Genomic DNA, 25,934 nt, shown 5'->3' on the forward strand with positions numbered 1-25,934 from the left:
TGGTACTATGGAAACAGATAAAAGGGAGGTCAGAGAAGGCTTCCTTGAAGAGGTAGGGCTTGAGTTGAGTGAAATCCAAGAAAGGCATTCAAGTAGGGTGGGTCCTTTCTGTGCATCTCAGACTTCTCTGGGTAAATGAAGTCCTCCAGGCCTTCTCTGCCTCCAAATTCCCATGGCCACTCCTCCAAGGGCTCTGCATGAATGGATCATTAGTGTTTGTTTCAATAACAAAAGAGGTTGCCACCCAAAGCCATGATTCCCTCTGGATAGCTTGGCAAGAACACAGACCACCTCCCACCTGGCCTGCCCCAGCTCCCTTCTTGTCCATGGGCAGAGGTAGCCATTTGAAACCTACTGCTCCAGGGACTCCAGACAGAAGCATGATTTGCCCAGTGTGGGGGTGGGGGGGGGGGTGGGAATTGTCAGCTTAGGGTGGCCTGTTGGGGCACTTCCTACCCCTCCTTGCTGCGTTCAGGGTGCAAAGATCATCTGGCCGAGATGATGGATGTGGAAATGGGGTAAGGGATTTGAGAAGCTTTGGGATGTGGGAGTGAGGCAGCCAAAATACTGAGGTCCCAAGCTTGGGAGATGGATGAAAAGACTAAGTTTGTTTCAGGCTATGACAAGTTTAAGTTCACAGTCAAGCAGATCAGAGCTGGCAGGTCTGACTGAAGGTGAGGTCAGGATAGAGACTCGGACCTAGGGGCCCTTGCCCGGTGGGAGAGAGTTCTGGGAGACAGCCTTGGAGGTGCCCGCGGAGGCAGCGAACCGCCCAGAGAACAGCCGGCAGCTCATCACTTGCCCCGGGGTAGGGACCAGGGATTCTCTGCTGACGAGGGGCGGGGGGGGGGGGGCGGGGGGGGCGGTGAGGTTGTGGCGGCAGTGGTCTTCGATGGTCCTCAACGCCTGGCGGACAGAGAGCGTCCCTTGGCTGGAGAGACGAGTCTTGGCGCACTCGCGGCCCCACCCCAACCCCGCCCCGCAACATTCAAGAAGGGCGCGGCGGACCCTGGCAATGGGAGCGTACAGTGTCTTGCCACTTCCCCACTTTCCAGCTTCTGTGCCTCAGGCCGCTACTTAGGGGTCTGAGTAAAGATTGCGGCGCCGGGCGGAAGAACCCGGCGGCCTTTCTAACGTACTGCCGCTCAGGCGGAGACACACCACAGACTGGGAACCCCGAAGGCCCAAAGGTACTTTCCCCGGGACCCCAGAACCGACACTGGACCACCCGCTTCCGCCACCGGCCGGAAGTGCCTTGCGATAGGAGGCAAAGGGACTTCCGGTGGTTCCCAGGGTTGCTGGGGCTCACGATGGCAGCCTCCTTAGTCGGGAAGAAGATCGTGTTTGTCACGGGGAACGCCAAGAAGCTGGAGGAGGTGCCGGGAAGGGAGGCCGCTGGGAGGGGGGGCGGCGAGCGGCGGGTGGCAGGGCAGCCGGGGATAGCACGGAGAATGGGCTTCCAGGCGGAGGGAAGCATGTGGTTAGAGAAGCCGAGGGAACGGAGAGTTCGGCCGGGAGGGTGATGGGTTTGGGCCGGGGTGTGTGAAAGAGGCGGGGGCACGGGGAGAGGAACTGTGGACTGGGTCGGCCCGCGCATGGCGAGGGGATGAGGGAGGCTTGACAAATTCGGGCACAGGTCCTGTGAGGTCAGGGGCAGCGAGACCTGAAGCAGTAACGGGGACCTTAGCACCTGACCTGCCTAGTGAACTAGACCCCAAAGCGGGCCTCGACACCCCATTGGGACTGCCCAGACCCCAGAACTCTCCTGGGTATGGCAGGGGCTGGAGGGGGCGTAGAATGGGCTTCTATATTGGCCTGTCCACATCCCATCACGGTCCAGAAATGTGGTCCGCGACTTCACCTAGCCTCTTTCTGTAACTGAAATGGGGATGATGTAGGAGGTTTGCTTCGGAGCACTGTGCTCAGGAGCAGTGAAGGAGGAAATGGATCCCAAGTTCCTGCGTACAGGGGCTACGTTGATGTGGCTTGTTAGGGGGGAGGGGGGAAGGGGGAGTGTTGATGGAATGTGTTTGGCTGCAAGTAACAAGAACGCACAAGGAGCTCATGTAAAACCAGGTGACTGCTGTGGGAATATAGTGTCCTACAGGACCTGAGGAACCTCGAGGGCTGGCCCACCCCTGCAGTCATCTCTCAGACACTCATCCCTGCTTCCTTCACTCCTGGGTGAAACTCTGATTGACCCTGCTGCTGCCAAGGGTTTGCCCCTGCCCAGTCAGCCATAGCCAAGGAGGTGGGATCATGTGGGAGGAGAGGAGATGACACCCACTGAATGTGTTTGAGACATATCAGTGAGACATGGTTGTTAGAGCAGAATTCATTTGTCCACAACATAGGATTTGGTGGCCCTTCTGTACGAGGCCAGAGTTGCTTTCCCAGGAGCCAGAGGCCTATATTGAGTAAAGGTTTAGGATCCTGCAGCTGACAAGCAAATAGGCAGCACCACCCTGAACAGAGTCTTGGGAAGGTGGTGGACACCAGACCCAAAGCCTGTCTGTCTCTCTTACTGAAAATGTGCACCTCCCACATTTAAAGGAGGGGCTGGAGTGGCTGGGGAGGCTCCCTGAAGGTGGGCTTGAATTTTGTCTGGAATAAGGGATCTTGACTCTTCATCCCATGTGTTCTATTGGCAGACTGGTGAAAGCTACCTTCTCAGGAAGGTATTTAAATGCACAAAATAAAATACATAACATTACAAAGAAAGTCAACTGAAGTACAATTATCAAAATATTACTAATCTCTATGATCTAGTAACTTATATATACTTTATTAATGCATTAAAAGGAGTTGATGCAGCATTAGGTCTAACTACTATAATTTTAAATAGTGAAGATCGTAAGTGATAATTTGAGAAATCTGCAACCACTGCCATGGGATATGGGAATATTCCTGTTAAGCGTCTTAAAATCAGAGGTTTAAAGGTCACAGAAATTGCTAATACTCCTTTGGTTTGTTACCCGTATTCATAACTGAAAGAGGTGCTTAGTTTTAGTGCCTTAAAGAGGTGTTTTTTTCCCCATCTGAGTTAGCAGACTTCCTGAATTCTGGGTAATACCTGATAGAGAATTCCTGGCCTAGAGTGATGGGTAGGGTTTCTGGGAGGATTGAGATGAAAAGAAAGTGTTCTAGAGAAGGGGGCAACAGGAACGGGTCTGAAGTGAAAAAAGTAGGAGAGTGAGGAGATGGGCAAGGCAACCTGCTGGAGTGGACCCCAAAGACTGGAGTGAGACTCATGGCCTGACTTGGTAATCTTAAGGAAATTGGCAAGAGTGTTACCTGGTGAAAAAAGATGGGTGACAGCTCGTGTAGTAATGGGGATTCAATAACAAATGGTGATAAATGTTCTTTCATTTTGGAACAGGTTGTTCAGATTCTAGGAGATAAGTTTCCATGCACTTTGGTGGCACAGAAAATTGACCGTATGTCTCTGTTTTATTTTTTAAAGATGGCTCAATTTCTCTGTCTCCCCGTGACCTGACTGTGTGTGTCTGTTTCCCCTTTAAGTGCCAGAGTACCAGGGAGAGCCAGATGAAATTTCCATACAGAAGTGTCAGGAGGCAGCTCGCCAGGTGCTTGCCCTGTGCTTGTCTTGCACTTGCTTCTCTTCTCCTGGTAGTTCCCGGGGGCTCTGCCTGCTGGGGATGGGCAGAAGGCAATATGGGATGTACAGGTCATCATGACTCAAGAACCTGCCTTTGAGTCTGGGGTCAGTAACCCTTGGCCCTGGAATGCTGCTTTCCTTTTCTGACCTTAACTGCATACTATACTTCCCAGACCAACACCCGCACATTCTCCCCAAACTCTCAGTTACGTGCATTCCAGCCCCTGCATTCTCTATACACATATCCACCCCTGCTCTCGTGTATCTCTATGGTACTGAGAAAGAGCAGTTTATGAAGACTCAGGCAGCATGGATATGAATCACAGTGCTCCCATTGCTGTGCCTAGAGCAAGTTCTACAATCTGCCAAGACTTTGGTGTCCCCATCTCTAAAATGAAGATAGATTAGCTGAGGGCTATTCCCCATGGCTTTCGATGAACCTCTGTCTGCCACTGCTGCAGATCCCAACTAGCTGGGGGCCGGGTCCTAGCCCGAATGGGAGTGTGGGCAGGGATGGGGCTTGCTGCTGGTCCCTGGGTCTCAGGGCTGCGTGTCCTTTTTTTTTTTTTTTTTTATTAATTAAAAAAAAATTAACAAACAAAACATTTAGAAATCATTCCATTCTACATATATAATCAGTAATTCTTAATATCATCACATAGTTGCATATTCATCATTTCTTAGTACATTTGCATCGATTTAGAAAAAGAAATAAAATGATAATAGAGAAAAAAAAATACGTACTATACCCCTTTCCCCTCGCTTTCATTTACCACTATTTCAAGCTGAATTTATTTTAGCATTTGTTCCCCCTGTTATTTATTTTTATTCCACATGTTCTACTCTTCTGTTGATATAGTAGCTAAAAGGAGCATCAGACATAAGGTTTTCACATTCACAGAGTCTCATTGTGAAAGCTATATCATTGTTCAATCATCATCAGGAAACATGGCTACTGGAACACAGCACTACATTTTCAGGCAGTTCCCTCCAGCCTCTCCACTACATCTTGAACAACAAGGTGATATCTACTTAATGCGTAAGAATAACCTCCAGGATAACCTCTCGACTCTGTTTGGAATCTCTCAGCCATTGACACTTTGCCTCATTTTACTCTTCCCCCTTTGGTCGAGAAGGTTCTCTCAATCCCTTGATGTTAATTCTCAGCTCATTCTAGGGTTTTTCTCAGTCCTTTGATGCTGAAGGGCTGCATGTCCTTGTGCTATAGGTGCAAGGACCTGTGCTGGTGGAGGATACCTGTCTGTGCTTCAATGCCCTTGGGGGGCTGCCTGGCCCCTACATGTAAGTACCTTCCCACCCCCTGTCAGGGCCCTGGGCAGAAAACCACCTGAACTGCAAAGGAATGGTTACCTGATGTTGCAGGTCATTCACTGTCTTGGCATCAATGTCAATATTTCACATTGTCCCGAGGAAGGATTATAGATGGGGGAGAGGCATACCTTTCTTTTGTAAAGGGTGAGAATGTGATTGTGTAAATAGAGTTGGGAAAGAGGAACCCATCTCTTTGAGAGGTACATTCATGGGCAGATCAATTTCAGGAAAGAGGAAATCAGAACGTTAAGATCTGAAAATTGATTTCCTTAAAGCTGTCCAGTGCCCTGGATCCCCTTAGAACGTCTGTGTGTTTCTCTGGGATATAAATACCCCAACATGAAGACCCCGGCATGGGGTTGAGGGGGTGGGGTACATGCACAGAAGTACTGTTGTTAGATTTGGGGTATGTATATCTTTAACTTTTGGTTTGCCGATTTGTTTGCCAAGGTTTGGCACCCATGTATGCTTCTTCCTGCATTATACTGGAGTCTGCATTGCTTCACATCCTTTCCAGAACTGAGTATTGTGGCTTTTTAATATTTAGCAATTGAGTGAATGTGAACCGTTGTCACATAGGTGTTTAGTTTACATTTCCCTAATTACTAGGTTGAGGTTGGGGTTTTCGTATGTTTAGTGATTCTTCCATGAATTGCCTGTTTGCCTCCATTTCCTTTTTCCGTTTCCACTTGGTCTTCGTGGGACTCTTATCCCCACAGGGTGCAGCCTAGAGAAGAAAGTGGTAGGAAGATGCATCTGCTGCTGGTGTTTGACTCCTTTATTTCTCTTGCAGAAAGTGGTTTCTGCAGAAGTTAAAGCCTGAAGGTACTAAGTCCCTTTGTCCCTTCCCTTGGATCTGCTGGGAAGGGGTCCCAACTAGTAGTCAGAAGACCCAGGCTCCAGCCCCCACGATAGAACCTCCGTTTGCTTCAGTGTCCCCATTTATAACCTGTGGCTTACACCTTCCCTGTAAGCCTGCCTCTAGGAAGCCCTGATACTAGGAAAGTTGGTTGGGGTGGGGTTGAAGGGGCTGTATGTCTGCAGGACAATGGGATTGTCATACAGCCTAGGTCTCTAAGAGGGACTTGCCTTAGTGACTGCTGGTGTGTCATTGCCTCAGCCAAGGCCTGGCCGTGAGGGTGGGGAGTTGCCCCTTCTGGCTCCAGAATGCGTACCCTTTTTTAAATGGTTTAAAAAACATTTTATATCATGGAACATTCCAAAGATGTACCATAGTATAATAGAATAATGAACCTGTATGCCCATCACCAGCTTTCTGGGTTATCAGCACTAGGTCCATCTGATGACATCTAGAACCATAGCTTCAATTTTCCCCAGCCCATTATTTTCAAGCAAATCCCAGACATCATATCATCTGTAAGTTCTTCAACCTGTATCTCTAAAAAATATGAAAATTTCAAAACCTATACTACTTTTAACCAACTAAAATAATATTTTTGGTATTACATACTCAGTGTTCAGATATCCTTGACCATCTCAAAAAGGCCTTTTTACAGTTAGTTTTGAATTAGGAAACAAGCAAGGGCCACACAGCATTTGGCTGATTATTTGATTTTTAGCAAAGATTTGTCTCAGCCTGTGCCAAAGAGAAGCATATACATCCAGGGCCCTTCATTTCAAGGTCAGTCTCTGCCCCAGGCTCAGGCCCTCCATGGGGTCAGAGTGGAGCTCTCAGTTCCGACCTCCCCCTTCCCCCCAACACTCGCGCCTGAGTTACTCCATTTGGAGGATTCCTAAGGGGGCCTCCTTTTAAACCCTTGGTGAGCTTCTTCCTGGGGGCCTGGGATGGACAGCAGCTACAGCCCGATCCCTCATTGTACCACTATAGGTCTCCACCAGCTCCTGGCCGGGTTCGAGGACAAGTCGGCCTATGCGCTCTGCACGTTTGCACTTAGCACCGGGGACCCCCGTGAGCCGGTGCTGCTGTTCAGGGGCCGGACATCGGTGCGTACTCAACGTGCATACCTGGACCCTGTTCCCCCACGGCCCGCCAGAGGGCGCTGCAACTCGGAGCAGACGCCCAGGGCCTTTGGCTCGGCGGGGTGGGAAGGGCCGTGGGGTTCTGAGGTGGTTACCTGGGCTTTGCTGAGAGTCCCCTTGGGCACCACAATTAGAAGTGCTGTCATTCCCGAAATCTCTTTGACCCCCAGGGCAGGTGTTTCTGGGAAACATATTTACTGTGGTAACAGCTGTTGAAAACTGAAGGCCCCATTTGAGATGTACACAGTTTTGCCCTAGTTAAATTGTAAAGAATTAGCTGTCTGCTTCTTCACAGAAATGTCCACTTCTCTTGCAAAACCAGAACTGGAGCAACCATAGGCCCAACTTGTGCACAGTAACTGAGTAGCAGCTGTCTTGTTTATGGGGCCTGTGTCACTGCAGTCTCCACCGTTCCCTGTGCTTTCCCCAACTTTGGCTGCTTCATGCTTTTTGTTAATTACCTGCTGCATTTTGCCAGAGGTCACCTTGTTTCCTCATCTTGTTCTAGTCTCTCCTGGACTTTCTAATCCCCAACCACATTGTCCTTTGAGCAACCCAACCATGCCAAGCTGGTCCACCCAGGACTATTGAGCTAGCTGTGCACTCCACCTGGAATGTTCTTGCCCCGACCCTCTATGTAACCAGAGTGGCCTCTCACTGCTGTTTCCTGACCTCCCCATCTAAGTTAGTCCCTTTGATTATTCTTGTGCCCAGCCTAGGCCTGCTGTATCTCCGGTGCTGAGAACATGCTTGGCCTATTTTTGGTGCTCAAAAAACATTTGTTGCACAAGTGAGGTTCAGGGTGGTTTTGTAACTGGCCACAGATATACACCTTCTCGCTAGCAGAAGCAGAACTTTGTTTTGGGACTGAACAGCTTGTCATTTATGGGACCAGTGTCTGTCCTCTATAACCTCCCCTTTTTTTTTTTCATATTCATCATCATGATCATTTCTTTCTTAGAACATTTGCATCAATTCAGAAAAAGAAATAAAAAGACAACAGAAAAATAAATAAAACAAAAACAGAAGAAAAAAAATTATACATACCATACCCTTTACCCCTCCCTTTCATTGATCACTAACATTTCAAGCTAAATTTATTTTAACATTTGTTCCCCATATTATTTATTTGTATTCCATATGTTCTACTCATCTATTGACAAGGTAGATAAAAGGAGCATCAGACACAAGTTTTTCACAATCACACAGTCACATTGTGAAAGCTCTGTCATTATTCAATCATCATCAAGAAACATGGCTACTGGAACACAGCTCTACATTTTCAGGCAGTTCCCTCCAGCCTCTCCATTACATCTTGACTAACAAGGTAATATCTACTTAATGTGTAAGAATAACCTCCAACCTCCAGGATAACCTCTGGGACTCTGTTTGGAATCTCTTAGCCATTGACACTTTGTCTCATTTCACTCTTCCCCCTTTTAGTTGATAATTTTTTCTCAATCCCTTGATGCTGAGTCTCACCTCATTCTAGGATTTCTGTCCCACGTTGCCAGGAAGGTCCACACCCCTGGGAGTCATGTCCCACGTAGACAGAGGGAGGGTGGTGAGTTTGCTTGTTGTATTGGCTGGAGAGAGAGGCCACATGTGAGCAACAAAAGAGGCTCTCTTAGGGGTGACTCTTAGGCCTAATTTTAGGTAGGCTTGATCTATCCTTTGTCCCTCCCCTTTTTTTTAAGTTAGATTTTATTTTCACTTTCATGGCAACATGACATTTCATGACCTTGTACTAAAATTTGCTCTCCTTATAGTATTTTCATATTGAATTTGACTATTATAGCCAGTATTTCCTGAGTTCATTTATGCGTTGCATACTGTGCTCAGTAATTTCTATTAAGTGATTTCACTTCATTTTTAGGGCCTCTTTGTGTTTTGAGAAGTGCTGTAATAGTAGCAGGCATAGGGTTTGTCTGCAAAGCTCAGGGCTTTTAACTCCCTATTAGGAGAAAATATTTTCTGTCAGTTTTCTTTACTGAGGTCACAGTTTGTCCAAGGTATGGAGGGGGAGGGGGTGAACGAAGGGTATGGGTGTAGAAGGGTATAGAGGGAAGTACTATTCTTGCTTTGCATTTTTTTTCTGCTTTGCATTTTATTTATGCATTCAGCCAACATTTGCAGGTACCCAAGGATCATTTGAAACCATTCATTTTGAGTAAATAGGGTTTAATCAAATTCACAAAACAACCAGACTGAAACTGGCTACTGTCCCCCTCCTATTGTGTCTCCCCCGTGCCCAGTAACACAACTGTCCCCCTTTCCCTATGGCAGGGCCGAATTGTGGTGCCCCGAGGCTGCCGGGACTTTGGCTGGGACCCCTGCTTTCAGCCTGATGGATATGAGCAGACGTAAGGAGCCCTGATTTCTTCCCCATGGTCTAGGCTGAGTTGGCATCCTGCCCAGGTGCAGGCATGCGGACATGGGTGGGGTAGGCCCTGAGGGTGCCATTCTAGCTAAAGGTGGCTCTGCTGGGGTGGCTACAAGGAATCTGGGTAGCTCAGTCCACAGTGGGGGAGCAGCTGAGTGCGACTGGGAATTCTAGACTCTCTATCTCCAGCTCACCCAAGCAGCCGTGTGACCTCAGCAACTTTCCCTCTCTGGCTTTGGCTTTGTCACATGTAAATCAGGCAGTCTTGTGGGGTGATTTTCTGACTGTCTCATTTGGTTTGGAGAAATGTTTATACTTCTATAGCCTTTGATAAGCACACATGTTAAATCCCCCACAATGCCAGGTGTCCTCAGTATTCCACCCTCACCACCCACTGACACATGAGACACATTTTTGTCAGAGGCATTCCAGGCCGGAGGGGCCCATAGGAAGTGTGGCCTGAGGCCCCCCATAATAGCCAGGCAAAGCTGTGGTGCAGTGCTGTCCAAGAGAACTTTCTTTGATGACAGAGCCATATCTACACCATCCAGTAAGGTGGACATCAGCCAACTGTGGAGCATTTGAAATATGGTTAGTGTGCCTGAAGAAAATTGAATCTATTTTTATTCAATTTTAATAAATTTAAATTTAGATAGCTACATGTGGCTAGTGGCTACCATATTGGATAGCACAGACTTGAAGCCTATGGGTGAGGGTGGGAGGCTCGCCTCACTGGGTCCCTTGTATGGAGGACAGTCCTCTGGCCTGCTGTCCAAGTCCCCACCCCACCCCCCAGGCATTAGAAGAGGCTACTGTGTTTGCTTTGTCAGGCCCCACTGCTTCCTGTCAACAGATGACAAAGCTGATTAAACATCCAGCTCATCCCCCTGTCTCCAGCATCCCTTGAGTTTGGACACAGTAGAGCAAGTTTACGATCTCTCTATACTCATTAATACAGGTTTCTATCTAAAGGGGAGTTTAAGAGTCTATCCAGGTTTTAAAAAAATTAACTAGCTGCCAGGAAATAATGGCCCCACTGTCCTTCTCTGGAGGCTTCTTGAGCCTTGGGTTTCAGAATGGCAGATGGGGTGGTCATCCTTCCTGAATCGGGACTCCCTCTTCTCTTACCTATTGCTATCACCCCTTAGGTACGCAGAGATGCCCAAGGCTGAGAAGAATGCCATCTCCCATCGCTTCCAAGCCTTGTTCAAGCTGCAAGAATACTTTGGCAGCTTGACGCTGCCTGGGGCCGGAGGACACCACTTGCACCAGGGATCCAGGGAGGGCTAGCCTGAAATCTCCCATCAGGCAGGCACTCCTCAAAGCACTTCCTGGGGGGTGTTGAGGCATCTTCACCAGACCTGCTGGCTCTGATTTGGGTCTGAAACACCATTCTTTTTCCTTTAGGGATTCAGTGACCTCTCCCACACCTTCAGGCCTGGGATCTTTAAAAGACCTTGGGTGTTAAAACTGGCCCTAACAGGATTATGGGTTTGGGATAGAACCATGCAAATGCCCTCAGACATTTTTTAAATGCAGCAAATAAAAATTCTGGAAGGTACTTGATTCCAAAATAAACTGAATTCATCTGCTTTGAGGTTGGTGGGGCAAGGGCAGTACCATTCCCAAGGGTGTTTGCACCCTTGCTTGGTGGAGGATTCCATCTCCACTTGCATTCTCTCCTTTCCCTTCTTCAAGTCTCAGATTGTGGGCTGGCCTTTTCCTGCCAGGTCAACTGACCACCTGCAGATCAGTACCATGGCCCCTGTGGTCTTTGCTGGGTTGCAGGAGGCCTCTGCAGGATGTCTGCTGCCTTTGCTTTATGCTGTTATACTTGTGTCAGCTAAAATGTTGGTTTATGCTCATGAAGCCAAGTTCATTTTATGGCTGTGTGTATGGGACAGGGGGAAAGGTAGGGAAAAGATGGAGCCTTTGATCCCAGTTGGCTTCACATGCTATGGTTCATGGTTGAGCCTGTGGGCTACAGGCCCCTCAAGGAGGCCTGAGTTAGCTGCTTCAGATCCCCACTATACCCTGGCAAAGAGCCCTTCCTGGGCAGGGACTTCAAGAGCCCACAAGGGTTCCCTTGTCTTCCCGTAAATGATTCTTCTGATAAAGAGGTGCCCAACCCTGAGGCCATTCAGGAAATCTTGTATCCAGTATATCAGGGTGCATGCCACCAATGTTGGTGGTCACTCCCAGGCTTACATCTGTTCACTGGCAGGTCTGGAAAACTCCAGCCACTGTTCCTCAGTCCTGGTAAGATGGCCCAGGGCCTGGGTTTAACTGTTGAGAACTGTTTTCCTCCCCTAAACTGTTTGAGTGAGGACAGGAGATTTCCTCCTTTGCTCTGCTCTTGCCTGGGAGGCTCATTTGGGTTGTTTCCCCAGGAGGCGGCAGCACCTGTCCAGCCTCCTAAGTGGTTTCCTTTGCAAGTGTGTGATCTCTGGCTGGGGCTCAGATATGGGGTGCTGGGGGCCTGCCTGCTCCATGCCTGGTGGTTCTAGATGTAGCCCTGCCAGCAGGGAATACCCAGGCTATAGAGGAGGGGCCCCAAAGAATCACATGGGTGAGTGGGTACATGGGGTACGAGGCAAGGTACACCATTGAGTCTGCTGCCTAGCTCTCTGCAAAGGTCTTTCCTAACATGCTTTTTCTCTCCTTGCTTTTTAAACTTGACCCATCCCCACAAATGGCACAGTGGAGAACATCCTTATACCCAGCCCCACTTGCTCAGGAGCAGAAACACTTGGTTGGAGGGTGCAGGTATCCTTAATGCACCCCGTCTCCATTCCCCCACTTGGTGTACAAGGGTTCCCTTCTCCCACTCCAGTGCCATCCAGTCTTCTGGGCTTTGCGAGTCTACCACGTGTAAGGTGACATCTCACTGTTGGGACTTGCAAAAGTATAAGGACTTTTGCCATTCCTGTTATCCTTTTCTGTAAATTACCTAGTCACAGCCTTTGCTTCTTTTCTATGAGAATTGTCATGTTGATCTGCAGAAACTGCATATTTAGATGCTAGTCCATTTTTGCTTTTAGTTGTAGCAAATGTCTTTCAGTCTGCTAGCTTGGTCCACGGTGTGTTTGTCAAGCCAAAGTCCTCTCAGGTGACTGAAAGTACTCTCAAGTACTCAGGTACTTCTGTCCACCTTTGCTGTTGCTGCCCTAGATCCCTATTTCCTCATGCCCGCTGATATCGTCATGAACCCTTGCCAACCACCAAATGCCGGAGCCAGAAACATACCACCTTCTCCCTTCCACCAAATCAAGCCCCACATCCTGCCAGAGTTGTTCTCTCCATTCCTACTGTCTCTGCTCTGGTTTTGGGTGTAATCTCCTACTCCCCACATCTAAAGGATCTACCCAGTCTCCTCAGCAGCCTTCATCTGAGCACAGGCCATTGGCCCTCAGCCCTGATCCTGTCCCCAGCAGCCTGCCCTCCTCCCCAACTCTACCCACTATCAGCCACAACTACTCCCTGGCCGAGACCTTTCACACCAGGCTATAAGTTTCACTGTTGGGGCAACACCTGCTGTTGTTGGAGTTGGAGAGGAACGCCCACAGGTGGCATTCAACAAGTGTTGGCCCTTTTCATTCCACTTCCCTAGGGAGGGCTTTCCCCTCCCCAGGGCCTTCAGAGGTTGGGGTGGGGCAGCAAGGATGGAAGTGACACATAGAAGCATAGCAACAGGAGCTTTATTCTCTAATGTGCATACAGAGTTCCTTACACAATCAAGGAAATGGTTTCTCTTTCAGCCATCAACTCTTTTATCAAAAGAAAACCCTTCCTACTTAGTCCCATCTTGGGCAGAAGCTGCCCTGAGCAATGTTCTTGACCCAAAGCCAAAGGCTAATGGGAAGAGGAGTAGGCAAACATCATTGCCCAGAACCCCCACAAAGCCCAGATGCCCTAGAACTGTCGGGGTAGCTGGAGAGGGCACGGCCCTGAGCAGCACCTCAAAGATACCACACCTCCCCACACAGCCAGAGCCAGCTTGGGATGATGGGAAGGGGCAGGTGACGAGCGTGGCTAGGGCCTGCCAGTCAGGGCCTCAGTGCTCAGCATCCATGGCATCCAAGTATTTGGCTTCAATGATTAGGGGCAGCAGGTTGTAGCTGAGGGGATAGAGATGGGGTGGAGGGAGAGAGGCAGGAGGATGAGCATGGGCTTAGGGGGGCGGGGGGTAGGAAAAGATAGTGGGCATCCACCCCAGCCCACCTCCAGGTCAGGCCGGGGCTCTCCTGCCCACCACCCACCCGCCCATACCGGATGGGGATCATGGCGATCATGATGAGGGGAAAGATCATCTTCATGTAGGGCAGGGAGCTCATGCCGAAGGCACAGAGCAGCAGCAGCTGCAGGACCTGAAGGCCAGTGAAGTAGTGGATCTTCCTCTGGGGCACCCTCCGGAGGTAGTGGGTGGGTGGGTATGCAGTCTGTGGGTGCCAGGGAGGAGGCATTTGGAGGCATGGGGCCCATGCCTCCCCTCCTCCCTCCATGTCCCTCACTGCTGGGGCCAGACACTCACCTGCTCCTTGAGCAGCAGGGCCACACGCTCAAAGAGTTGGCTGCCATCGATGGACGTGAGCGCAATGTAGAGGAAGAGCCCGTAGAGCACAGGCTTGGAGATCCACTGCAGCGGGAAGGGCAGCAGCAGCAGCGAAAGGCCCACCAGGATGCTGGCGCCCAGCGAGGTTAGCCGCGTTTCCTTCACGCTCACAATCCTGCGGGACCCGGAGCACGCCTGTCACTTCCCTAGGTCCCGTGCGGCCCCTATGGCCCCTGCCTCAGGTCTCACACTCACGTGTCATAGATGTGCCCATTCTCCACACGCTCCTCCACAAAAGCCAGGGCCCGCACATGCAGCGGGGAGTGGGGGTAGGCAGCATGGATCCAGGGCAGCCCGAACAGAGACAGCCCAGTGTTGATGATGGCAATAAGCAGGAGGTCCCAGTGGTAGGCAGTACCCTTCACCATCCTGCAGCCGAGAGGGGCCCAGGTGGGCAGGGCCTGTCAACCCCATGGAAGGAGAGGCCTAGCCTTCCCCCTCTCCCCCAGCCCTGGTACCTATTCTGGGGTGCATTCACTAGGGCCGCCACCAAGTTCTGCTCGATGAAGAAGAGCATGGAGAGCAGGAAGCCAAGGCCCATGGCACTGCCGATGGCCTCCGGGGACAGCAGGTGCATCTGAGCTATCTCAAACAGGCTCTTGCTGGGGTTGTAGCGGAATTTGCTCACTGTGGCAGGCACAGGCACCTGCTCAGCCCTGTAGCCTCCAGGGTAAGCCCCCAAGCCCTTCCCCTACCTGGCCCCAACTCACTCTTGATTTCCCGGAAACCATAGGAGCTGATGAGGGAGAAGGTGAGCACCGCGATGGGTAAGGCACAGTCTGACAGGATCTCCCGCATGTAGGGGTGCAGGTAGGGACTGAAGATGTAGGCCGATGTATCAGCCGTGGGCTGGGAGTGTGCCCCCTCCCCCCGCCCCTGTCCCCCTCACCTCTTCTTGAACTGGTAGAGGGTGTAGCCCAACCAGAGTGTGCCCAGCATGACGAGGAGGCTGAGCAGGGCGGTCTCACGGCCTGCATGCATGGCACTGTGGCTGTCTGCCAAGGTCAGCCCCAACGGGTTGGTCCCGGCACTGGTGTTGAGGGCAGCATGGAGGCTGGTATTGAGGCTCAGCAGGCTAACCCGGGATGGATCCTTTATCATGGAGTCCTCCGAGTGGGAGCCATGGTAGAATTTCGAAAAGACTGCGGATACAGGCCAGCAGGCCTCAGCCATCTGGGCTCTGGGAGGCTGGAGCCCAGCTTCCTTCTGGAGGTGGGGTGTTGGGGGGCAGCCCTGGAGGGAAGTGGGTTGTGGTGGGAGAAACCTCTGGCCTCTCTGTCAACCAGGACCCTTGTCTACCTACTACCCCATACTCCAGGCACTGTTCCCGTTTTCCATCTCTGAACTCCACCCATGGCCCAGTGGCCCATCTGTGGTCCTGCCCAGGGCAGTCCTGTCATCTTCTAGCACATGGGGCTTCTATTCTGCCAGTCGCAGCTCCCCCCAGTCCCCCTGACACTGAGAGCAATCTTAGCCCGAGCCCTTCTAGCACCCCCATCAACTCAGCCCCATGTAGCAGGTTGGGGTGAGATGGGGCTGTGTGTGGCCACCAGCTCTATACTCACTTTTGCCCATGCCCTTGACAGCATCCAGGACAAAGGTGATAGAAATGAACAAGGCGATGATCTCCTCTGTTGACCTGCCAGGGATTACATGTCCTATACGATGGGTGTGTAGCATCTGGGGTTGGGGATGGGGCTTCCCTGAGCCACTGTGTGGCTCCTGGACTTCAGAGGACCTGAGCCTCAGGCTTTCCCCAAGGAGCCTACTCTGGCTCTTGGGGCAGTGATTTGTTGGGTACCCTACCTACTCTAGAGTTACAGGACCCCAGAGGTAGACATGGAGCTGACCCGATCCCTGGCCTTGCTTTCCCTTCTGCTTGAGGGTCCCAGCAATTCAAGAAAGGCCCCGTCACCTTTTGAAGAGCTTCATGACCAGGCTGAGGTTGAAGAGTGCATACAGTGCTAGAAAGAAACAGTTCCACAGGCCTGTCCACGCATAGAAGGCGTTAAAGTCCAGTTGGTAGTCGTCACAGATGCTTTGGATCACTGCAGGCAGCAAGAGGGTGGGGGGCAGATGGCAGTTAGTGCTGGGGGGATCCGGGAGGGGCCAGGGGCCCAAAGACTGTCTCCCCTCTCAGATGCCCACCGCACCCTGGATGTAGAGGGCCAGGGGCGCAGTTGTCAGCAACACCACCAGAGGCTGCCCAGCGAAGAGTGCATACAAGAGGCCCCCGATGCTCTGCCCGGCCACGGTCTTCTGCACGTCTGTGGATGTGGGGAGGTCAGGCAGGCACCACAGGCCTGGCCCAGCTGCCCTGCACCCGGCAGCCCCCAGCCCCTCACCGATGGCCCCCTGCGTGTTCTCATCGTTGAGGGAGCCGAAGGCAATCGTGGGCAGGAGGCAGGCGAAGTAGAGGAACATGGTGGTGGTGATGTATTTGCCCACAGCCTTGTTTTTCCCAATGATGCCTAGGAATGGGGAGCGGAACAGGAGCTTATCGTGGATGCAGAACAGGCACCCCTGTTGTCCTGGGGCCTGAAAGGCCAGGGCTCAGGGCAGGACGCAGGGCCATGGGCTTGCATACCATCTGTGAAGTCAAGTGGGTACACAGGGAACCTGCGTGCGATGTCATCCTGGATGCCCTTCCCCACAGGGAGAAAGTCCTTGGGCTGCGGGGGTGGGGGAGGACAGAGTGCCTGTTAGCCCTGCTGCAAGAACCCCTGGCCCACCTGGCCCCGTCACTACCTGTACCTGCAGGGGTTTGTTGCTGGTGATGGAGCCCAGGCTGAACTCCTTCGTGCTGCTGACTTTCAGTGGACACTGGCTCACCATGGTGAGCCGGTGTCTCTGTTGCACCAGAGCCTCCATAAATTCTTCCTCCGTGCGGGTCTCCAAGAGCTTCTGGCGGAAGGTGATGTCTGAGAACATGGTGGCAAACGTACGTCCCACCTCCATCGCGGTCTTGGTGCTTTTCTGGGGGTGGGGAATGGGAGAGTCATGTTTGCAGCCCCTGCAGAGTGAAGGAAGCCCTTCCTTGCTGTGCAGATGCTCCCAAGCATGGGCACATGCTCTCCCCATGAACTGGCAGTAGGCTTTGTCCTCCGAAGTTCAGGCATTAGTGTACTCCATAACTTCCACCATGTCAGCAGATCAATCACCAGAACTACCATAGAGCACATATTTTTCTTTATGTAAATTCAGATATTAGCTTTGTCCTAAGCCACAAAAATCCATGTAACTGCAGGTGATAAAATCACAATGATGGAGACCCAGCTATCAACTAAATTACCTCCTGTTTCATCACTGGTGATTATGCAGTCGATCAGTATATCTGAGTTTCAGATGGGGTCCAGGGCCTTCTCCTTCCTGCCTGGTCGAAGTCATCCCTGTCCATGAACTCAGTGTCCAGCCTCCATGATGACCAAGCTGGCTCCCCCCAGCCTAGGTCCCTGGGGAGCTGTAGCCCTAACTGTCAGCACCTTTGGGTTGCCCAAAGCTGTAGTCCCAGGGTTCTGCCTATATCATATTTTCCTGTTATCTCTAGAACAGGCTCACTTTCCCAGGAGAAGGTCAGTATTAGGGGTTGTTGGCCTGTTCCACAATACTAGTCTAGCAGCTCCCAAGATACTCTTATGTCACTCTCTGACTCAGGAGCTGCCTGTCCACTGCCATTAAATGCCCTTCCTTTTTCACCAGCAGGCTACCATTTGATGAGGTTCTTGGCATATCGATAAAATCCTTGGGAGGGATTCCCTAGCATCCTCTTTTCCTCTCAAGTTGTAAATCTGAACCAGAGGCATGAGCAGAATCATCCAGAAGCTAAAGGAATCTTAAGCTTTAAGGCTCTTCCAAGGTGTTGGGAGGAGCTCTAGCAATTTTGTATTTTAGATTTTAAAATTCTTTTCCTTAAAAGAAGACCCCCTACATGTATCAGTGTCAGCTTCAGGCCCCCACAAAAGCCAGATGCGCTGACCGGGGGGTGGGTGACCCAGGAAGGAGTGTGCTCCTTGGCCAGCAAATCCTAAGGTTCACCAACTAGAAGGGTTAAGGTGGGGAAGGTCGAAGAAAGGCTACTATGTTTGAATAATAATTTCTTAAAAGTATTTTTCAGTCAATCTTTTGGGCAACCACCAGGGAAATTGGGGCTGAGGAATGCCCATGGCTTCCCTGGCCGTTTGACAAGAACCAAGCAAGGAAAGGAAGCTAGTAGGGCAGAGGCAAAGGGGACAGAGAAGAAGGGTCTCCAGAAGCCAGTAGTCTGGGAGCACATGGAAGAAAGGGTCTCAAGGAAAGAGCAGGTTAAGCCAGAACCCTCCTGTCCAAGGCACAGAAGTACCCCAAGACCCCACTCACCATCTTGGGTGGGGCCAGCACCAGGATGACGAACCGCACCTCACAAGAACTTTCCCCCCAGTTCTGTGGGCGGACCAGGCGGCTGATGCACACGTGCCGCCTCTGCAGGTCCTTGACGGTACAGCTGGCAGGGATGGGGTGGGGGTGGGCTACATAAGACATGGTTGCCATCCCTAGGAGCTGGAGCTACCCCCACCAAGAGACCCCTCACTTTGACCCTGGTGACCTCTTTTGGGGAGAGAAAAGATCACATGGGATGGAGTGCCTGGGCCCTGTCACTGATGGGCAGGCCATTCTCTGCAGGGATATGGGTCATCTAGTGCCAGTGTGACCTATGGAGAGTCAAGTGGGGCAACTCACATAATGCAGAGCCAGGACTGCTGGTATTGCACCCCGGTGACAGTGGCAGTGACCCCTTGGATGGTGTCCGACAGCAGGTGCACTGAGGACAGAATGGGTGGAAGGAGGGTCGCTGAGTCAGCTATCCCCTCCTCCCTTCCCTCCCAGGCAGGGTAGGAGTCAGGCCTTACCTTTACTCTGCAGGGGAGCCCCGGCATCGGTAAAGAGCAAGCTCATGAGCAAGTCCAAGTTGCAGCCAGGCTCGGTGTTGTCGGGGTCCAAGGCAAAGCGCTGCAGCATGGCCCGCAGCACGTCATCCAGGGAGGTGGCCGTCTCATTCAGGATGATGCTGGCCCGGGACAGGAAGTCATCCAGGTCGCGATGTGCACGGATCTCTTCCTCGAAGTTCTTCAGCTTCATGTACTGTACCCCAGGCACAGAACCACATGCGGCCTCGGTGAAACCCGCTGTCCTGCTGCCCCCTGCCCGCCAGGACCAGTACCCCTTCCAGTACCCTGTCTAGACATTTGGGAAGGTCTGGGAAGAGGGGATGGTGTGAGGAATCCCAGAGAAGCCACTGTCTCTACCCCAACTAGGGGTCCCAGGATCAGCCGCCTACACCCCCTGCAGGAGGGCCACTCACCTTGCGGGAAGTATGGAGGAGCACTTGGCCATTCGACACTTCGTTTTCAACTAGAGAAGGGAGAGGTTCAGGGTGCTAGCCCACCTCTTCGGGTCTCTCTTGGTGGAGCAGGGCCCATGCCCACCCATGTCCCCACCCAGCCCTGCTGTCATCCCCATACCCATATGGGAGGGCTGCATCTCAAGGTTGACATTGACAAAAAAACGGATGCTCTCGCCAGACACAATAGAGGAGGTGACGGTATCTAAAGCTTCATCCCGCAGACTCTCTTCTCGGGCTTCAGGGTTGTCTTCAGTGTCACACTTGAGGTAGCCTAGAAGCCCATTGCCACCAAGAGAGATCCCCAAGAAGACCTGGCTGTCAATGATGTATACCAGAGGAAGGAGCCCCAAATTCAAAGAGCAGGGGTCCCTGGGCTCCAACTCTAGGCCCAGGCTCAGTGAATAGTGAGGGCCTCTTGCAGGCCAGGAAGAGCCCAAGGTGGTTTCAGGCCTGAGTGGGCAGAATATCTGGTCATGGCCCAGCCCCCTCAAAAATGTGACAGCCCCCTGCCCAATGACCTTCTCCAATAGTCTTCTGCTGTGGAACAGCCCTGTGCTGTTCCAACCCATGAACATTCTTCAGGTCAAGAAACCTATGTTTATGCCACAAACGTTGAGGCACTTGCTGTGTACAGGCACCTGGGGAATGGTGTGGAGAAGGCCTGCCACCTGCCCTTCCAGAACCCCCAGGTTAGGGGGCACAAGCCTGCCCAGCTCCCCAGATAGGGCCTAAAGGAAGGCAGAGCCACTGCAGTTTCCAGATCTCCCCTACCCTCACCTTGGTGGCACAGGGTCTTAGAGCTCCTGCCCCCAGTGAGGACAAGTGAGGTGACGCATCAAAGCTGAGACTCAGATCAGACACCAGGCATGGCCCAGGAGGCAGAATGGCCAGAGAACAGAGGGAGGGTGATAGGGGGCTCCAGCAGGAGCCTCACTGTGCCTGCCCCCATTATGGCCCTCCTACCCATGGAGGACAAGAGGCACACTATGGTGCCCTTGGATGTGGGATTCCCCAGGTGGGGCACTGCTGCCACTCAACTGCAACTGCCCCAAAGCACAGGCCCCTCAGATATGAAGGTTTCCTGGAACCGCCAAATGCTTCAAGCCCTACTGTGGCCCTCTGCAGCCCCTGGGATCACAGTCTGAGCAACCCCTGCTTCCCTGGCCCTGACCCCCGTTCCCTTGGGCCCAGTCCCACATCTCATCTCCATCTCTCATGGCTCAGGCCACACCCTAAGCAAACTTTCCTCCTTGGAGGGCTTTCTTTAAGGATTGGTTCCCTCCTCCCCTGGAAGTTCTCCTATGGCCCTGCCCCACTCCTAGGTCAGCTAGCATCTCTTCCTGGCTGTTCTCTGGGTCCCTATGGTCCACCACTTGGGGGTACACTGAGGATATGGGCCCTTGCAGCTCAGGCCCCACCAATGCCTGACAAACACCTGTGCAGGGATGAGGAAGGCGCTGCAACATGCCTCCACCTGCCAGGCACTGACTCACCCTGACTCACTTCCACACATGCCTGCCAGTTTCCTCTGAACATCCCAGGCTCTGTTCCGCCGGTGGCCTATGCTCCGCCTGGGCTCTTACTGGGCAGGAGAGGCCAGGCCTCCTACAACAAGCCCCCTGGGGACTGGTGGCCCCAGTCCCAGGTCTGCACTGCACCCAGAGACTGGAGAGCAACTATTAGGTCAAATGCTGCCCTCCTTGCTTCTGTGGTGAAGCTCCTGTCCATGACAAACTCCTTCCTCCCCAATCCAGGCTTGCATTACTGCAACCACCTTGCTCCCTACTGCCCCAGTCTCCCCTCTCCCACTCCCATCAATCAGCACCCACTAGTCCCCCACACTGTCCCCTTTCTTCATCCTCTACCCTAACCTCTACCTTTTCTTAGACTTAGTTCTTGGGTCCCCTCCCCACCAGATCCCTGCAGGGTTCCTGTGATGCTGTCTCCACCCTCGTCCTACATCCCTAACCTCTCTGCCAGCAGTCTAGCACATGGAGCTCCCATCACCCTTATGTCTGAGCACTGTACTGTCAAATTCCCCTCTGAAGGTCAGGCTAGCTCACAGGCCAGGGCACATGTCAGGCAGCACAGAGCCAGCCCCAAGACCTTGAAAGGGGGGGAGAACTAGAATGGTCCAAGCAGGGAAAACTGAGGCACTGAAAACACCACCGAATTGTATACATGAAAGTAGCTAAACTTTAGTATGCAGATGTTATCAGATAACTGTGCGATACAAAGAAACCCTAATGTAAACAATAGACTACAGTTAATATCCTTATAATAGTAATGCTTCATAAATTGCAACTAATGCAAAATGTTACTAATAGGGAAAACTGTGTGTGTATGTTGGGGGGGGTTATATGGGAACTCAACTTTCTGTAGAATTTTCCTGTAACCTTCAGCTGCTCTAATTAAAAAAAAAATAGAGGCAAGAATTTGTTTCTTTAAGGGGACAAGGGTATCCATTCCCTGGCAGGTTGGGGACTGAGGGAGACAAGGACATAACACTAGGCCCGCAGCGGGGCAGGTCAGCAAGACCTGGTAACAATGAACCACGGGGGAGGGCAGCACACAGCCCACACGCTCAGGAGACTGACCCAGAGCTGCCACTGGCCAGCCTGCATAGCTGCCCCTCTTGGAAGAAGGGATCCAGAGGCATCCTGGCTCCAGCAGAGGGCCCCGCTGGGAGGCAAATGCCATGGATAAGCAGGTGGAGTGGGCTCTGTCCCCAAAGAACTTTTGACCAAGGAGCTCTACACACACACACACATACACACATACACACATGCATGCATGCCTGAGAGGTACTCACCTGCATCCTCAAAGCATGCATTCTGTGACATGTTGGAAGAGACTTCTGCAAGGAAAGCCAAAAAATGTCACCAGCTCCAGGGACCAGCCCTGGACAGGCTCCTGTGTTTACCTGCTCTTCACCTACACCCACACTGCTGATTCCTTCTTCCCCTTCCAGGGGACCCAGCCCATCTGTCCCCATCTATCCTAGGAGATGGTACTAGGATGCCTCTTCACGAACCCAGGGTATCTCTGTTGAATCCTCAGCCTCTCAGGTAGGGGCTGTTCAGGTGAGGAGGGGGCCAAGAGAGGGAGGTTCTCAGGCTCCCCCACCACCACCGGTTTACTAATGGTACCTGGGGCAGTAATACAGGGTGATCTGGTGCAAGAATCCTGACCCAGAGGGGCCTGAGGGGAGAGGGCCGTGAGGGAGCCCTGCTCCCATCCTGTAGGCCGCCTCTCTCCCGGGTCTCTCCGCTGCCAAGCCCAGCATCTGGGCCGGGGCCCTTCTCTCGGCACATTGCTCGTCTCACTCTGACGCCCAGCCCCGGGGCCATAAACGCCCATCACACGCGCACCCCCCACACCTCGCGCCCAGGTTTGCACGGGGGCGGGCCGGCAACTGCCTCTTCTCTTCGGTGCCACCCACGCCCCGGGCCGCGGGAGAGGCGGAGCCGTTGGTCCAGACGGGAATGGTGTGCGTGTGTTTGTGCGTGTGTGTATGTGTGTGTGTGAAGCACAGGGGGGCGGAAGGAGCGGGTACTGTGCGCGGTCCCCGCGTCGGGCCCAAGAGCGTCTGGGCTGTTTGTGCGAGGAAGGAAGCGACAGGAGGGGTCGCGTCCACGAGAGGAAAGCGCCTCTGACTCGGAGACCCTGGGGGTCGGGGGGAGGAAGGATGCGAGCGAACGCGCGGGGTCATCCAGAAGGGAGGGGCGGGCGCAGTAAAGCATAAGAGACTCAGGGACCGACCGCGGGCGAGGGTGGCAAGCGTCCGGAAGGGTGGGAACGGTGTACACCCTACCCCCATCCCGGGCGCCCCACGTGAGAGTAAATGGCCATACAAACCCGGGTTCCGGGCGGGGACTCCGAGCTGGCGCTCAGATGTCAGAGCCGCAGGGCAGAGAAGGCCGCTGCCGCACAAGAGACCGTCAGGGACCCTGGGGTGCCCTAAAACTGGGCACGTGCCCCAGAAGCGCCAGGAGCGGGAAAATACCCGGGCAGAAGGTAAAATGAGGCTTCTCCAGGCAGCTCTGTGCCCGACTCTAAAAAGCCCAGCGTCTAGGCGTGCTGGGGATCCCACAATTGCGCCCCATCTCCGAGCCTCTTCTTCTCCCATCGGCTACATAATCTGCTCAAAAACTAAGAATTTCAGTACGGCGATAACAGCATTAAATCAAGCGCTTAGAGGCTTACAAAGCCGACCCTGGCGCTTCCTCCACAACACCCGGGTACCCACCCAGGGCTCTAGGCTCCCTCGCAGCCGAACTCACACGCGGACCCCCAGTGTCGGGAAGCCCCCACAGCCCTCTCGCCTACTGTGCCCCGAGCCCGCGCGGGCAAGTGGCATTCGCGTTCTCTCCGGCACCCTCGACGGCTCCGCGTCCCCGCCTGACACGGCTTTGTCGTGGAGACTCGGGCGGCCTGCCCGCCGCGCCCTGCCTCGCCCGCGGGGGCCCGCACCCACCGCATGGCTGGAGATGGAACACGCCTCTGGTGGCCATGGCCACGATCTCGGCGATTAGCACATACACACGCCCGTCCGGGCTCCGCACCCAGCGCTCAGCCACCTCGGAACCCCAAACTTGGCGTCTCCAGCGGACAAGCGGCGGGAGCCGGCGACACACCCCCGCGCCGCGCCTGGGTCCTAATGCCTTCCTGACGCAGGGCCTCAGTTTGCGAGGCAATGCCGCCGAGGGCGGGGTCCCGTCTGCGCGTCCTGCGCTCTCACCCGCGCTCAGGTCAACCCAGGCGATCTCCTCCAGGGAGCCCGAGGCAGCTTGGCCAGACCGCGTAGAGCAGACACTGTCCGGCCCGCGCACTCTTGCCCAGACGTCGGCGGGTTAGAGGCGGGGTGGGGCTGGCCAGAAGAAGCAGCCCAATGGGGGTCTGGAACCTACCAAGCTGTTTGCGACTGCAGTGTCCGGGGAGAGGTTTCCAGCGTCCGCTTTATGTGGGCCGCCGCCACCCGCACCAGTCCCCTCACGCCGGGGACCTCCGCGTGGCCACGCCCGCTGGCTGCCCCGCCCCTTCTATTCATCCCTGTCGCTAGGTAGGTAACCCTCCTCCTCCTCCTCCAGGAAGCGTGCCCGGACTAACTGGACGCGCGGGCGCACTTTCCCTGGGTTACGCCCTGTCCCAGCGAGCCAGCCGCTCTCTCTGTTCCGCGGCGTCGGATGTGCGCGCCGCGTGCCTCTTAGCCACTCTCCTGACCTAGTCGCGCCCTCAGCCTTCCCTCGGGTTAAGGCCGGGGCTCGCGGCTTTTTTCCTTTCCGAGATGGCACCGCCGTCCCGTCTCCTTTCCAGGACCCTGGGGAACCGGGCTGGGGATGCTCCTTCTCTGGCGTCTCGGCTCCTTCGAGTGTGTGTGTGCGCGTGGAGGGCGCGCGTACGGAGGCGTGGTGAGCGCGAGTGGCCGCGGGCCGCAGTGGGGTCTTGTGAATCCAGCCCGCGTAAGAGATAGTTGGCCCGACCCTCGGTGGCTTTCAGGTGACTAAGTCCACAGGCCTCGGACAGACCCAGGAGCGTCCCCACCCCAAAAGTGCTCACCCCACCCCACTCTACCCAGCAATATGGCCGCCAGCCCCTGGACTGGCAGCGATTCCCCCGCGTCCTCAACCGTCGGCTTCCAGGCAGGGAAGGGGGCAAGCGGGGTAAGCAGAGGGCAAGCCAGGGAGAGCCCGCCCAGAGGGAGAGCCCCAGGCCCGCGACCTGTTTCCCCTTCAGGCGAGAGCACATTATAGCACGGAGGCACTGGGTGCTTCTTTTAGTGGACGGACGGCCTGAGGGGTCAGAAACGATGCGGAGCATTTTCCTTAGCAGTTACCCCGGAAGGCACTGCCGGAAATGCCTCCTCGAGGCCCTAGGCCGAGCGGACTGGACGGACTAGCCCCATCCCCCCACCCCCGCCCCGATTAGCCTCGCGCGCTTTAGCTTTATGTTTGTTCCTTGGAGGTGCGCAGGCCCTGGGAAGACAGATGCGGGTTTTTCCTGGGCACCCGCGCCAACTGGCTGGGCACGTCTCTGGACGCCGGTCCAGCTGGACCTCCGGCCACCCCCACCTCCCAGCGGGGCAGACTCCCTGAGTCACAGAGATAGGGGTGAAAGGGAACTGAGGAAAAGACAGGTTGCCCTTGCCTAGGGAGCAAAGCTGGATCGGAGGTACAGGGGCCAGACCCCTGAAAAGCTGCTCATTTTGCCTCCCCAAATCTGTGAGGAGCACCACCATAGACCTGGTCCTTCCAGTCCACCTCTTCCAGGAAGTCACCCTGGATTGGAGGGGCAACCCCACCTGTTTCCCTTACCACAGCAATCTTCTCCTCCTTCCTCATCTGAGTACCTCACTGCTTAACTCTGAGGAGACCCAAGCTCACAACCAATACCTCACTCTAGTCGGCTATGTACCTTCTCTGTCTTTCTGCCTCACAGTCTCTCAGAGGAACTGACGCTGAGCCCTTCCCAGATTCAGCCTCCAGATATCTGCCCCTGTGGTTACCCTGGAAAGAGCACCTGAGGCCCAAACACCCCTGCTACCTCTAGACTCAGACCAGCAAGAGGTTCACTTTCCCTTAGCACGACCCCCCCCCGCCTCCATACC

At 53.6% G+C, this 25,934-nt stretch overlaps 2 protein-coding genes across 12 annotated transcripts; one reads left to right on the plus strand and one right to left on the minus strand.

The window, feature by feature from the left end:
• The first annotated feature begins 1,235 nt into the window (after window positions 1-1,235).
• Window positions 1,236-10,929, plus strand: ITPA (inosine triphosphatase). 2 transcript variants are annotated; one of them, XM_077112604.1, is made up of 8 exons: window positions 1,243-1,376; window positions 3,380-3,437; window positions 3,523-3,587; window positions 4,848-4,921; window positions 5,745-5,776; window positions 6,801-6,916; window positions 9,239-9,315; window positions 10,484-10,925. In XM_077112604.1, exons 1-8 carry the CDS (start codon window positions 1,311-1,313, stop codon window positions 10,623-10,625), a joined length of 630 nt encoding a protein of 209 aa, XP_076968719.1. In that variant the 5' UTR covers window positions 1,243-1,310; the 3' UTR covers window positions 10,626-10,925. The 2 variants fall into 2 exon arrangements, with proteins under 2 accessions (XP_076968729.1, XP_076968719.1); XM_077112614.1 differs by lacking the exons at window positions 3,380-3,437; window positions 3,523-3,587 and having other exon boundaries at window positions 1,236-1,376; window positions 10,484-10,929.
• Window positions 10,930-12,775: 1,846 nt separating this feature from the next.
• On the minus strand, window positions 12,776-24,310 carry SLC4A11 (solute carrier family 4 member 11). 10 transcript variants are annotated; one of them, XM_077112536.1, is made up of 20 exons: window positions 23,186-23,567; window positions 22,140-22,184; window positions 19,446-19,598; window positions 19,286-19,335; window positions 18,834-19,065; window positions 18,664-18,745; window positions 18,304-18,427; window positions 16,702-16,923; window positions 16,535-16,619; window positions 16,293-16,418; window positions 16,101-16,214; window positions 15,863-15,995; window positions 15,513-15,586; window positions 14,837-15,089; window positions 14,658-14,683; window positions 14,406-14,574; window positions 14,143-14,316; window positions 13,867-14,062; window positions 13,605-13,774; window positions 12,776-13,453 (listed from the first exon to the last, which is right to left on the minus strand). In XM_077112536.1, the coding sequence occupies exons 1-20, from the start codon at window positions 23,454-23,456 to the stop codon at window positions 13,390-13,392; spliced, it is 2,763 nt and encodes a 920-aa protein (XP_076968651.1). In that variant the 5' UTR covers window positions 23,457-23,567; the 3' UTR covers window positions 12,776-13,389. The 10 variants fall into 10 exon arrangements, with proteins under 10 accessions (XP_076968651.1, XP_076968643.1, XP_076968708.1 ...); XM_077112528.1 differs by having other exon boundaries at window positions 13,605-13,702; window positions 14,658-14,764; XM_077112567.1 differs by lacking the exon at window positions 23,186-23,567 and adding an exon at window positions 24,238-24,310 and having other exon boundaries at window positions 12,777-13,453; window positions 14,658-14,764.
• Between the last annotated feature and the right edge of the window lie 1,624 nt (window positions 24,311-25,934).

Source organism: Tamandua tetradactyla, chromosome 1, assembly GCF_023851605.1.
Source record: "Tamandua tetradactyla isolate mTamTet1 chromosome 1, mTamTet1.pri, whole genome shotgun sequence".
NCBI lineage: Eukaryota > Metazoa > Chordata > Mammalia > Pilosa > Myrmecophagidae > Tamandua > Tamandua tetradactyla.